This window comes from Sceloporus occidentalis, unplaced genomic scaffold (assembly GCF_023333645.1).
Source record: "Sceloporus occidentalis isolate IW3139 unplaced genomic scaffold, rSceOcc1.0.p SCAF_10, whole genome shotgun sequence".
NCBI lineage: Eukaryota > Metazoa > Chordata > Lepidosauria > Squamata > Phrynosomatidae > Sceloporus > Sceloporus occidentalis.
In genome coordinates, this window is record NW_028316990.1 from 20,050,547 (window position 1) to 20,064,617 (window position 14,071).

General features: G+C 43.0%; 1 protein-coding gene across 4 annotated transcripts in view; it reads left to right on the plus strand.

Moving 5' to 3' along the window:
• LOC149306055 (nuclear pore complex protein Nup93) overlaps positions 1-9,228 on the plus strand; it is a 58,590-nt gene extending 49,362 nt beyond the window's left edge. For all 4 annotated transcript variants that reach the window (XM_089476837.1, XM_089476839.1, XM_089476838.1 and 1 more), the window contains 10 exons: positions 199-390; positions 1,101-1,227; positions 1,356-1,428; positions 2,416-2,460; positions 2,842-2,958; positions 4,272-4,390; positions 5,048-5,165; positions 5,786-5,869; positions 7,330-7,458; positions 8,981-9,228. In XM_089476837.1, coding sequence (XP_089332963.1) covers positions 199-390; positions 1,101-1,227; positions 1,356-1,428; positions 2,416-2,460; positions 2,842-2,958; positions 4,272-4,390; positions 5,048-5,165; positions 5,786-5,869; positions 7,330-7,458; positions 8,981-9,091 — 1,115 coding nt within the window. In that variant the 3' untranslated portion in view covers positions 9,092-9,228. The remainder of the gene's footprint in view (positions 1-198; positions 391-1,100; positions 1,228-1,355; positions 1,429-2,415; positions 2,461-2,841; positions 2,959-4,271; positions 4,391-5,047; positions 5,166-5,785; positions 5,870-7,329; positions 7,459-8,980) is intronic.
• The last annotated feature ends 4,843 nt before the right edge of the window (positions 9,229-14,071 follow it).

The following is a 14,071-nucleotide window of genomic DNA, read 5'->3' on the forward strand; positions in this document are numbered from 1 at the left end:
CCTTGTTTTCCTTTGTTTAAAAAATAAATAACCTTTTTGTTGTTGTTGTTGTTGTTGTGTATACCATGAATGTGGAGCAGTTTATTTGCTCCACTAGCACTGATTAAACAATGTTAGTATGTTGTGACAAGCAGTGTTTCCACTTGCGAGTGCCAGCTGTAGAAAGATATGTCCCTTTGCTCTTGTGCATTTCTTCAGGCGAATCACATTTTGCCGTGAACCAGCAGCCGTTCTTGTACTTCCAAGTTTTGTTCCTGACAGCCCAGTTTGAAGCCGCTATCGCTTTCCTCTTCCGCACGGAGCGCTTGCGTTGTCACGCCGTCCACATCGCCTTGGTCCTTTTTGAACTGAAGCTGCTGCTGAAATCTTCTGGGCAGAGTGCACAGCTTTGTGAGTCTCACATTACTTACCCTAGATTACCCTTCCAGAGACAAACTCCTTGTGGAATTGATGCTCTTTGTATCTGCGCAGAATGTAAAACAAACTATCGAAGCAGTAGATTGCCGCGTTCAAGAGCAGAAGTAGACAACATGCCCAGATCGCACTGCGGGCACATCACCATCCAATTTGGGATTCACCACCAAAATGATCACAAGTGATTCAGATCTTTGTGGCTGAGGAGGGTCCCAGAGCATCCTCCTCCTGCACCAAAGAGCCCTGTGAGATTTCAGGGCAGAAAACCCACTTTCTTTCCTTATGGGAAGAGAAAGGAGACAGCCAGTGTGTTTTTGACATCACAAATAGTACTAATTCAGCAGTATTGAAAACAGAAATAGGTGCTACTTGTGTCTCTTGGGCCACAGCTTAGCCGGCTCTATTCTAGATGTGTGTAAACCAGGGCAAGACAGTGTTAGTTATAAGTATGTGGCAGACCCATTACACCTGGATTCTTATTTATAGAATCAACAGAAGGAAGACATTTTGAAACAAAAGTATACATTTTTCTCCCCTCTAACCAGCAAACTTCAAACATTTTTGTTAATTTTTATTCCAGTGCTCATCCAGGAATGTAAGTCCGTATCACCAGCTGACTTCCAATTCCTTGTGGCAGAGACAGAGATTTCTTGTGACTGTAGCTTGATTTTTCTGTCTCGTTTCAGTGAGCCATGAGGCAGGGGACCCTCCAGCCATCAGGCGCCTGAATTTTGTTCGTTTGCTGATGCTTTACACCCGCAAGTTTGAGTCCACTGACCCTCGAGAAGCCCTACAGTACTTCTATTTCCTCAGGTGGGTTCCTGCAGTAGCTTCAATTCAGTTGCTGCTTTTGATAAGGGCTGCTCTTTATTTTTAAAACTGCTACTGTGTCACAATGAACCATTGGCAATACATTTGTCCTTTTCATTCTTCCTTTGCAGAGACGAAAAGGACAGCCAAGGGGAGAACATGTTCTTGCGTTGTGTGAGTGAGCTAGTGATCGAAAGCAGAGAGGTAGGTAGAAGCAGACCAATGTCTTCCCTTCCTTATTTAGGATGGAATCGTCCTTCTTTAAAAGGCCCACGTAATACAATAGGAGTAGACAACTACATGGGGATCAGGGGCTAGTTCCCCCCTCCAACTTGCAGGCCTCCCCGCTCAACAATCCCAAATATGTCCGTTTTCTTCTGCCATCCCTATCAAAGTGGTGACCAGACGTGGTATCATGTCACTTCATGTTGCATTTTGAAAGTAACTGCTGAGGAAACGGGAGGAATTTGGGGGGTAGTATGTTGCTTTGGGAGGCCTGTGAACATGGGATGGAGGTATTTCAGGTGTTGTCACATTTTGGGGCCTTTCTGTGTGGTATTTTTTAGTTTATTCAGGGTTTAGTGTATGTGTGTGTGTGTGTGAGAGAGAGAGAGAGAGAGAGTGTCCAGTGAGTCATTCAAATTGTGCATGCACTTTAAAGCATGCTCTGGAATGACAAATGAACAGGAGATGGCTCAGTGGACAAACCAGTGTGCCTAAGCTCCCACTCCATGCGCTTTCTTCTCACCACCCTTGTAGGCCTAAATCCAGCTGTTGGGCCCAACTAGAGTAGACTCACTGCATTAGTGTAGCTTACATAAATGTTGACTTGCTAAAATTCCATTCCTTTACTGGGCCTATTCTAGCTGGAATTAAACATGAGATTTAAGCCGATGTGTACATGTTTAACATGATGCAGCCTGCCAAAAACAAGGTATACTCAGCTGCCTTTTGTTTGGCATTTCTGTCTTCCATTGCTAACTCTGAGGAACTGGATTTCCAAGCAGACACTGGCAACCCAGCTGATCTCCCAGTTTCCAAAATTCTTACGAATTGCTTAACCATTTTGAAGCTCGATGCTTCTTCAAGCCTATAAATAACAGTGTTTGATATTCCTTGGATTACTGTGATATTTAACACACCCTTTTAAACGTTTGTTTTGTTTTGTTTTGTTTTGTTTTGCATTGGTAGTTTGATATGATACTTGGAAAGCTGGAGAATGATGGAAGTAGGAAGGTAAGTCCGTATAATGCTCTCCTCTCCAATATTTGAGTGTTAGCTGAACAATTTTCTAATTTGTGTTTTTGTGACTTCCCGCTTTGTTTTCCAGTATTAAAGTTTAATGTTTGGGTTCTTGTTCTTCTAACTAATTCAGATTAATGGAATTGGTAGTCAGTGACTTGTGTAGTTGCTGATCTGCCTGAAGCTTTCTGGACCTCCTGAAATTTCTCAACAGCCTTCAAAGGCAGCCATATGTAAAGATGTCATTACAGTAGTCTAAATGGAGTGTGTAACTGATATTGACATCTCCGGGAACTGGTGTTATCCAGTGTAGTAGCAACTATTCTTTTTTCCAAACATTGCGTTCCAGTGTCTCTCTTTGTCTTCTTTCATCAGCCTGGAGTGATTGACAAGTTTACCAAAGACACAAAACCGATTATCAATAAAGTTGCCTCAGTGGCAGAAAGTAAAGGGCTGTTTGAAGAAGCTGCCAAACTTTATGACCTTGCCAAGGTAAGCAGGTTATAACTATTGCAAGCCAAGAAGACCATTTAATGCCCAGATCAGTCAGAGTTAGTTAGAAGACCTTCCAGCATCTTGGAATGTGAATAGAATTTGCAAAACCAGTTTTAGACTTTCCATCAAACTCTGCTATTGTATTTGTTTTAATTGTCTGGGTTTTTTAGGGCTCCACATGCCTTTCTGCACAGAAGATCCTCCAGGTCCCTATGTTTAAATATAGCGAGTAGACTTCCAATGGGGTTTGTGACTGTTAGGAAAGCCATTTTTTAAAACCAAGAAACAAATAATAAAGAATATTCTTTCCATCCCTATTGAGTAATAGTAGAGCACCAGAAGAAACATTTTGGATCACTATTAATCCGAAGGACGGTGTACATTTGCTAGTGCTGGGTTATGTAATACATTTGAGTGTGTATTGCTCTACAGCTGTTCCTATTCTATATGTTTGTGTAATCATTAATAGTTATAATTACACATGTAACAATAATGTGTAATGTAGGCCACAGTAATTAATAGGTATTCATGATGGTGCAATATTCAGAAAGCCACAGTTAGAGAAATAGGTCTTTATGAGGCCTACCTAGCATTCCTCTCGATCCAATATAGGGAGAGGCAGGATACAAATAATTATTATTATTATTATTATTATTATTATTATTATTATTCACATTCTCCAAAACTCTTTTCCAGGCAGGATATTAACCAAAAGAAAGGCAAGGGTAGAATTGAGGAGAGAATGGCGCGTTACAGACCACTGGATTGCGGCGGTCTGGCTCCGCCTCCGCTTGCAGTGTCCAGGAGCCGCAGCGGCCAAACCGTGCAGCTCCCGGACGCTCTGAGGAAGGAGCGCGGAAATCGCGCTCCTTCCTGGGCCCCGGAAGAGACGCTGCGAGGCACTAGTTGCACACTCACGGCATCACTTCTGGGGCACGACGCGCGGACGCACAACATCCGCTACATCAGTATGGCAGCGGCCGTGTGGAACGGCCACCGCCATTTGTCGTGGACTCTGTCCGTGATAGGGTTAGGGGCGTCTGGAAGAGACGCCCCTTTTTAAAACTGGGACGTCCCTAATGGCGATCTGTAACCCGCCAATGATTTGCAGGAGCCCCAAACTCTACAGTTTGTAATGCTTTTATGGTGTGCAGACTAAACAGAATCTGCCTCTACTAGGTGCCTCTCATATTTCGAATTGTACCAAGGGATAAATCTTCCTTTCCCTTCCCTTCTGTTTTAAAATTAAAACAAGTGTTGTTCTAGCTAGAGACTACCTGACCTCCTTTTTCTGCCTCTGCATTCCTCAGAACCCAGACAAAGTCCTGGAGCTGATGAACAAGTTGCTGAGCCCTGTGATCTCTCAGGTCAGCAGCCCGCAGTCGAACAAGGAGCGACTGAAGAACATGGCTCATTCCATTGCAGAGAGGTGAGGCCTGCTCTTGGGAAAGGGGCTCCACTTTCCACCTTGCCCAGTATTTCTTGACCTTAGCCCCTGTGGCTTGAGAAGTGCCTTCAATGCTCTGCTCAGGGGTCAGATACAAGGCTGCAACAGCTCCTGTATACCTTTTCCTTGTTGTCTGTTTTGCCAACTTCAATCCTGAAAGCTTAACATTCCTTAATTATTTCCTGTGTTCCACTGAAATCCTGAAAAACATTTCCAGTCTTCCAGTAACAGTTTAATTGTTACTTCCTTTCTTCCCACATTTTATTTGTGCATATCTTGTTAGCTGCAACATTTTTGCTGTTTCTCATATGTTCAGTTTCCAGCTTTTACTAACGGATATTTTGTTATTCCATTTGGTGGCTGTTCACATTTCGGCAGCTGTATATATATTTCAGCCTGGCTTCTGATGTTTTACTGAAAACAATCTCTGTCTCTTTACTAAACTCAGTTTCTTAATAATACAGCAGTTGGATCTAAAGCAAGTTAACAATCTCAAGGTGAATCACTGGGATTTCCAGTTTTAAAAAAGGATAAGTATATATGTACCAGTTAATGTCTGGAAAATAGCAAGTTGCATGCTTCTTGCAGAACAGACTTTGCAGAATATCCTTAACTGTGATTTGCTTTATTTTTCTTTAGATACAAAGCACAGGGGGTCAGTACAAAGAAGCATATTGACTCTACATTTTATCTCTTGTTGGACCTGATCACCTTTTTTGACGAATACCACGCCGGTCACATTGACAGAGCCTTCGATGTAAGTTCCAGGTTTGTCCTGCAGAACGCAAGGATTTCTTGGGTTCCAAGCTTCCTCTAGCCCAGAACCTTTTCTCAAACAATAAGACAGCCAGATGTGCCTTGTAAGTTCAGAGGGGCCATAGCGAAAATTGCCATTCCCAGTTAGTTGCCCTCATAATCATGCCAAGGTCGGGTGGTCAGACAAAGCTGGCAGGCTAAAATAAGAGAGGTGTGAACTCAATGAGCATGCAGCAAAGAGGCAAAGGAGTGCCTTTTAGGCACAGAAGCCATTGCTTGCAAATGTGCTCAAGCCTGACTTGGGAGGTTTTATAATTCTATCCGATCAGAGTTAACCAGTGAGCTGCCTGGATGGATGGGAAAGGATAGATTGGAAATATCCAGCCCTGGTACCTAGGCTCACATCTAAAGGTTCTAAGTCCAGGAGCTCCAGGCACTCCTTGCCATCTAGTATTCCAGAGTATAGGCTTTGGACAACTCCAGTTTCATGGGGTTTGTTATACACCAGCTTAAGTACACTAAATACACCAGATCCTGTCTGTTCTTGGAAACCAACATGGTAACATGGATATGTTCGCTGTTTATTTTTGCATACTCCTACTCCTGTGTCTTTCATTCTAGATCATTGAACAGCTCAAACTGGTCCCCCTCAGTCAAGAATATGTTGAAGAAAGAGTAGCAGCCTTCAGGAATTTCAGCGATGAAGTAAGCTGGCGGCAGCTGCTTTGCTTTCATTCCTTGAGTCAAGAACGTCAGGTCCTCTCTGATCCCAGGTGTTTGCAGCACCTCAGTCTCTCATGCTCAGCCTGTGTACAAAGCCATGCTCTCTGTGCCACTGACAAGGACTGACAAACAAGAAAGAGTGGACAACTTTCAATGTTCAATGCCAACTTTTCACTCTGAAGATAAACCACAGGCCACACCAGGCATGGAAATGCCAACATTTAAAAAACAAATCAAAAGTGAATGGTGGTCCACTTATAATTTTATGTGTTTGCTGTTGAATGGGACTTTGCACCCTCTTCTGACATGGGATATTATTTCCATTTTTGTCTCTGTTTCTTATGGTAATCTTTTTAAGAAGCATTAGACAAACATCCACTTTGTTCTCAGCCTGATCTCACAGCTGAAAGGGACCGGCATAATCTGTCCTATTGCGTTTCTATCAACATTTATACCTTAGCCACAGGTGGCAAATCTCTCCGTCTCATTTTAAAAAGCAGACTCCAGAGTTTTAACTGTAATCTTTCCAACATATCTTAAGGAGGATTTTGTCAATAAGGTAATTGGTTTTTGTGCTGCTAAGTGAGCGTGGAGATAAAAGGCCTGAGAATGAATGAATGGTCCTTTTTTGTGCGTGTTTTCTGTGGTGCAGGTTGGGTTTTCCGCCTCGAGCCTCAGAAGAGATTGGTTTTCTGGGCTGTCCATTTTATAGGCTCTTGAGCCGACATTGTCTATCGGTAATTGTTTGGTTCTGGCCTGATTGGTCAGAAAAGCCAATCCTTGCAGTTTGAGGTTGTTGGATTCCGCTCCTCATCGACAGACTAATCCTGGCTCTGAACCTTTCCCCAGTCTCTGAGAAGATGAATTTCCCATCTCTCCTTCCTTGCTGAGTAGTCAATGAAAGAGCTTTCCTTTTCACTCTGCACTCTTTTCTTTTTATTCCTAACCTCATTTTTTAAAACCAGTTTTATTATAGCCTTGCCAAATCAGGGCTTAACCCTGGAATAATCTGTTTTCAGGGTCGGAATTCATGACCCAAAAATAGGTAGTCAGTGATAGAAATATTATTTTTGGTTTTCTCTTAGAAAACTCTGCCTCAACGTCACTTTTAATCATCATCATCATTAACTTTTTTTAGTTATATCTTCCCAGTCTCCCTGCTTCATTCATTTATAGAAGTGAGACCATATCAGACCCAGATGACATGGATAGGATCCCTTGTTGGTAGAAAGAAATAAAACAGGATTAGCCGTGATTTATGAAGTAAATGTGGACATGCATTTCCCAAGTCTTAAACTATCTGTCTACTCTATGATATGATATCATGAAAATATGACACCCGTCTTGCCAATCTGTGGGACACTGACTGGACCCTCAGATCCTGCCTTGTCTCTTGTATGTATGTATGTATGTATGTATTCTCTGCTTCTTTTCTTGTTTAGATCAGACAGAACTTGTCAGAGGTTCTCCTTGCAACCATGAATATCTTGTTTACCCAGTACAAGAGATTGAAGGGCACCAGCCCAGCCACTCCTGCTAGGCCTCCGCGTGTTGTTGAAGACCGAGACTCGGTATGTTTTTCCTTCCTAAGCCTTGCAGGACAGGGATGGAGAAAGACCAGACTTCTGGGACATCTGTGAAATCCTCCAAAATCTGAATCCTCCAAAATACTGGAATTTCAAGGACAGTTGGTTTAAGTATGGCTTCTCATGGTGCCCACCCTTTCAAGATGGACGACACCTTCCTTCCATGATGAGTTATTGCAGGGCTGTAATAATATCTGTTTGTCGTCCCTTTTGCTTTTCTGAGATGCCAGGTTTCGAGGTGACTGAGCCACAGAGGCCCAAAACATTTCCCCCTTGATTTGGGGGTGTCCTGATCTTTGGCAGAATACTTCCAACTCAAATTGGAAAATGCAAAAGTTGTATACATTTTTACACCCTTCAACAATTCAGCAGAAATTGATTTTGTATAAAGGTCCAAGCAGAATGCATATCAGCAGATCAATAAACCTGTGCCCTTCTGCCTTAGATCACTAGTGCCATAGAGGCCTAGGTAATAACAGAGTGGGTTATTCATTTCAGGATATGCATTTAAATGCAAGCCATAGCCCTAGACCATGTATGAGTGCATCCCAGTGGATAGGGACAGGGTCAGACCAAGGATCTTTCTTCTGTGAGTCAGGCTTATCTTCTGGGAATAATAATACTAATAGCAACGGCGGTAAGCAATAGTACACAGTCATTACTTCTGTGGGGAAATGAGGAGGGGAAAGCAAGAAATCACCAAGATCAAATGCAAGCCTTAACACTTTCAGCATTGCTAAAGGCCAGACAGCTGTTGATTTGTTTGGGGATTTTTATTGGAGCCGAAGGGCATTCTTGTGCTGTGTGAAAAAGGAGAAAGTAATTGTCATTGAAATGGTCAGCGACTGCTTTAGTCTTTGATTAAATGATTATAGCAAATAGAACACCTGAACCTCCAGGCGTCCCTTAACCTTTCTGGAGAGTGCAAGCGTGAGTCAGCTGAAATGATTTCTAAATAGAAAGAAAGGGAAAGAACCTAGCCATATCAATCTGTTGAGAAAGTTTTTGTTCAACACACTGATATTTAAGGCAGACAATAGCAAGCCTGTGTCAAAACAGCTCCTGTGTTTCCATTCATTTGGTGTCCTTATCATTGCTTCTGCTGCTGGTAAGGTCACTGGTAAGGCAGATTTTTCAGAAGCCTTTCCCTAATAAAAATAATGAAAAGCACAACAATCCTAGTATTAAAAAGACGGAATGAAATTTTCTAATGGCTTGCTGGTCGGTTTAATTTTAAGTTGCAACATGTGAATTGGATGAATTGCAGAAATAATGTGAAATTTGTAGTGGCAGTTGTTTTAAAGGCTTTTTGTAGGAAAATACAGTAGGTGTTTCTGAACGGAGCTAAAGCTGTTTAGAAGAAACTCCAATATCTGGTTCACCTTGATTTCATCCGGAGGGAAGGGGTTCCTTGCAAAGAGATCTCTAGTAGAAAAGTTCTATGCCCATCCAGTATCCATCTCTTGTCATCGTAACGCCGCTGTTGTTCTGTTTTTGTGTTTCCCAGCAACTCCGATCTCAAGCGCGAGCCCTCATTACCTTTGCCGGGATGATCCCATACAGAACCTCTGGCGATACCAACGCTCGGCTGGTGCAGATGGAGGTTCTCATGAATTAGATGTTTGGGGCGAGCTGTTGGTTCCTTTTTGTCTTCTTAATGGATGGGTCCAGCTTAACTTGTGGGCTTTTTGTTGTTTATGTTTTTTGTACGATGGATTTTTTTTGTCAACCACAATAAATTCCTTTGTGTTTCTATTTGTTTTTGGACATTTTCTTTTACGTTTGCCATTTTATTTTTACGTTGTCTTATTCCTTTATTTTCCCTTTTGCAATGTTTCTTCATTTGGAATAGTGAGGGAAGAAGGTGAGTGGGGGCAAGAAGCCTATTTGTTAGCAAAGGGAAGCTTTGGAGACTAGGGTTTATATCTTTATTTTCTTTCCTAGAGCATTTCTGGTGTGGCTTGTTACTCTTACAAGATTAGGAACAAAGCATTTGTCTCAGTATATAATATAATTTAACTCAGGGCTTTTTAAACTGTCTGATATGGGAAACCAAGAGGACTTCCTCCCTTACATCATGTGCCAGGGACTGGCTCCATACAGTATTTGTGTTCATTGACCCATAATTTCTTAATTTCTTGGAGACTCTTGAGACCAGCAGACAATGTTCATGAACTAGTACTGGTCCAGAAGCCATCACTTTGAGTAACTCTGATCTAGTCCTTCTCTCGACTGGTTGAAGGAGACCAGCGCTACTGAAATGGTGCTCTGTAGAGTGATGCCGGTCCATGAGCCATTGACTGCCATTCCACAGCAAGTTTCCAGAAAAGGAGGAGTTGGTGTCAATGGGCAAGAATATGGTCACAGTCCCTTAAGAAGCATTGATCTAGAACATACACTTAGAACCAAAGGTGTTCTTTTCCCAGTGGAATGCTCTTAATTAATCTGCCATCCCCATTCCAACCAGTTCCCTTCTCATACTGCAGCCCTTACAACAGAGGTGAGGACTCAGTTGTCCTCTTTCTGGTGTTGGATTCTGACTCTCATCATCCCTGACTGCAGCTGGGGCTAATGGAACATCTGGAAGGCCACAGGTCTCCCCAGTCTACAGCCAATCTGATGAAGCACCAGAAGGTTCCCCGACTCTTCAGATGGGGCAAGGGACAGGATTGTGGAATCAGGGGTAAGAGTCCCTCTGGGTTCTTGAGGAACTTTAGATCTGGTTACGTTCTGCACCAGGGTGGGGAACTGGCAGCCCTCCAGATGTTGTCAGGCTGCAGTACCCAGTTGCCCTATCCAGTGCTGGGATGATGGGAGCTGCAGTCCAACAATATCTGGAGGGCCACCTTTTGCCTGGAGTCCCTTTGTACGGAACTGTGTATTTGCCTTTGAAAAATGGGAGGCTATAACTGAACTTTTCAAGCAGCTCTAGAATTTGTGAGGCCAACCTTTCTGGTATAGGCATGTCAGGTTGCTGGGGGAATATAACTGCATTTCCTCCTTTTTCATCATAACCCAAATTTTGTGCCGCTGCTTCCAATGGCAACCTAGGGTCCAGTTCCCTTATCTCCCTAAATACATCTTAGAAAAATGTCTACATACAATCTGAAGGGAGGAGGGAGGATTTTTTTGGGGGACAAACTCCCAAAATCTCCCCACGATCATGACCACTGGTCTTGGTTGCTGGGGAAGTCTGGAGTTTTAGTCCCTCTTAGTAGCTTTTCCAAGTTCTACTCTGTCCTGGCATGCTTGTTCAGACCTTTGTATTGGCTAATAACACGAACGAGAGAAGGGAAACACATCCAGATTCAGGCCACGAGGTAAGTTTCACTTCATGTTATGGGATGGGGTTTGAGATGAGGCTGCAGTTAAGCCAGCCAAGCCACCACCGTCCCATCTGCATCGAGGTGGGAAACAAATAAGGGAGACATGCACATCCTTTGCAGGTTGAGAAATATGAGCACAACCACTTTGAAAGCAAAGTCTGAGTTATGTTGGAGGTACTATATAGCTATTATGTCTAGTCATCATCAGTAGTCTTGCCCCACTCCTGGGATGAGTTCAAGGACCAGTTTTTTGCTCCCGGGACCCTCAGATAGGCCATATAGACTGTCAAAAATTGGGGGGTGGGCTGGAGCTAGACCTCTTCTAAACAGGTCTTCTATGTTGCCCACTTGTTCTACTTAAATTTTGTCCAGGCCTCCTCTGAAGTCATATATCTTGGTATCTATCACTGTATCTCACAGTAGTATTGTCCCCTTCAGTGACAGTCTTTTCAGAGAAACTACTGCTTTGATGGTGTTCCAACCTTGGTGAGTGATGATGGCAAGTTTCTTGTTGGAAAAAAACCACACACAAAGACACAAAGATCCCTCTTTTATCTGAAAGAGAGAATGCATGGAGGATGAGAACTGGGTCGCTTGATAATATGGGCCCCTTGGGCAATCTGCCCATGATTTCTTTGTCATGCCCACCATCCTACTGGTTGTTCTGTGGTCTTGGGATGGCAGAACAGGGCTGGCTCCAATATTTGACCAGTTCCTAGCCAGACCTGGAGAAAGAGTCATCCAGCCTCGGTCCAGACTAGCAGGGAATGCAGGAAACTAGTCCAAAAAAGTACAGTCAGCCCTCTGTATCCATGGATTTTGCATCCATGGATCACCCAGGGCTTGAAAATGCATTTTTAAAAAAAAATCCCAAAAGCAAACCTCGATTTTGCCATTTTATATATGGGATGCCATTTTACCACTCCAGTGCATATAATGGGACTTTAGCATCTCCAGATTTTGGTAGCCATAGGAGGGTCCTACCAAGGGTCCGTTGTACCTAGGTATTCTTTGCAGAAACTCCCAATCTGAGCCAAAAACGTGGTCGTCGTTGTTTAAAAATGAAACTCTTGTTGAAAGTGTGTGATTTTGCTGAAAGGGAAATTAAGAGGAAAGCTTACGGCATCCGCTTGTACTCAATGTTGCCTCTCTTAGGTTTTCCAGTTATTTTCTTTGCCATTTTCAGGAACGTTGCTTCTCATGCTCCCATTGGTTGTTCGAAAAACATCTGGCAGATTTATTTCGGCTATGTAATCCTGCCGTGGCTCATAATGGATGTCAATCTGATTTGTATCATCTCATTCCTTGCCATCGCCAAGGGCGAAAAGTCGATGGGCATGTTTCCCGGGTGGCAAAAGTCTCTCGAGGGCAAAGATTTGCTCCAAAATTATGGGGATGGTTTAGAAGGACTTGGAAGGCCAGATTTTAAAAGGTGAGAAGGCAAAGGTCCCTTTCAGCCCAGGCCTTAAACTTCTCAGATGCCAAGGAAAATAAAATAAGAGAGATTGTGTAAAAGCTTGCTCTGTGCCCAGAAATGTCTCCGGTGCACTGCCTTTGATTATGGCAGCTCCACTCTCTTAAGTCAATGTGCATCTGTTTATCCGGATGATCATGCCCATTCATCTCAATGAGAATTACTTACTGAATAAATATACCTAAAATCAAGCCTCATGTGGATGAGGAATGTATGGGGTCAACATCCGCAAGCAAGGGGAAATTGTCCTCTAGAGTTTGAACCATATTTAAGCAAGCGAATGCATTAATGTAACAACGAAAAAAGCCAAACCACTTCCTTCAGTCTCTTTATAAAAAGACTCTGTCTTGAGGTTTCGGTAATGGTCCCGTTTCAAAGGAAATTGCATTTGGTTAATCATTGGCGGAAAGGCAGGTGGTCGATGCTGCTAAAAATAATCCTGTTTGTCGAAAAGACGTGGCCTTCTTTTTTTCAGACAGTTTCTGTGTTTGCCCCATTTTCCTTGACAGTTGCATGAGACCTAGCAATGCAATTGCATGCGATCTAGCAACCAAGGCCCTGCAGCCCTATAAGACTGCAAAGAGAAAAGATGCTTGAAATGCAGAGAAGGCAGGTTTTCTAAAGAACGTATCTTCCTGTTCTCCAAAGAGGATCGAGAAGCTCTTCTCCCAAGAGAGCCAACCGACCGACCGCCGGGCCGAAGTCACGGTATCGTTGCTGCAGCTGGTGTTGTGAATCAGGCCGACAAAAAGCGCATCTTACTATCCGGCTATTTCACTACACCAGGGTTGCATCATACCACTCGCCTCCCCTCCGCATCCAGCGCCAGAGAGCCTTCTTTGCCTTCGATACTGTTGCTCTGCTCCTTTTTGTCTTTTGCCATGATTTCTCTGGACTTGTCGCTTCCAAGATGTGTGTGCAATAAAGAGATAAAACCGACATTGTGTGTCTATGTGAAAATCTGTGTATATGGTTGTGTGTATATCACTCCAGATGTCAGACCAGTTTTCCTATCCAAGTGGGAGATAAGGGTGCACTTCTTACTGTTTTGCTAGACTTCCAGGTAAGAAGAAAGTGCAAATCTCCACCTTGGCCAGAAGAGAAGCAGCTTGCTATAGTTTCCAAGGCTTAATTCGTATGTTTCTGCAACGTGCAAAGAATTGCCATGTATGTATTTACAATACTCCGCTTCCTTTTTCCCTCCAACATTTCGGTGCCAGGGCTCACCTTCCATGTTGCTTTGTATCCATCTTCTCCCTAGAAACAATATATTCAAGAGTTGTGTTGACCAAATATATATATATATATATATATATATATGGGGTCCCTATATATATAGTAACATCCAAAATCCACAAGATAGCAATACCTTTTTAGGGCCAACCAAAATGCACATTATATGTATTGCAAGCTTTTGAAGCTCCCTGAAAGGCAGTAGCTTCTAGTCTTGCTAATGGGAAATCTTTGAAATAGTACAGCAACATCCAAAATCCACAAGATGTTGATACCTTTATTAGGCCAACCAAAATGCACATGATACACATTTGCAAATTTTCGAAGCTCTTTTTGTTTGTGTTTGTTAAATGGCCAACACAGCTGTCCCTGAATGTTTTCAGTAACACAACGTACGGTGAAGGCAATACTATGGTGCTGTGCCTAAAAGAAATCCCTGATAGAAAACACAATAAAACAAGGTGTATTTAGCAGCTACTCCAGAGGCACCGAAGGGAAAAATAAAGACCTGAACATTTCCCCATTAACCGGCTGGAATAGAGCGGCAGGGCTGACTTCCAAATGG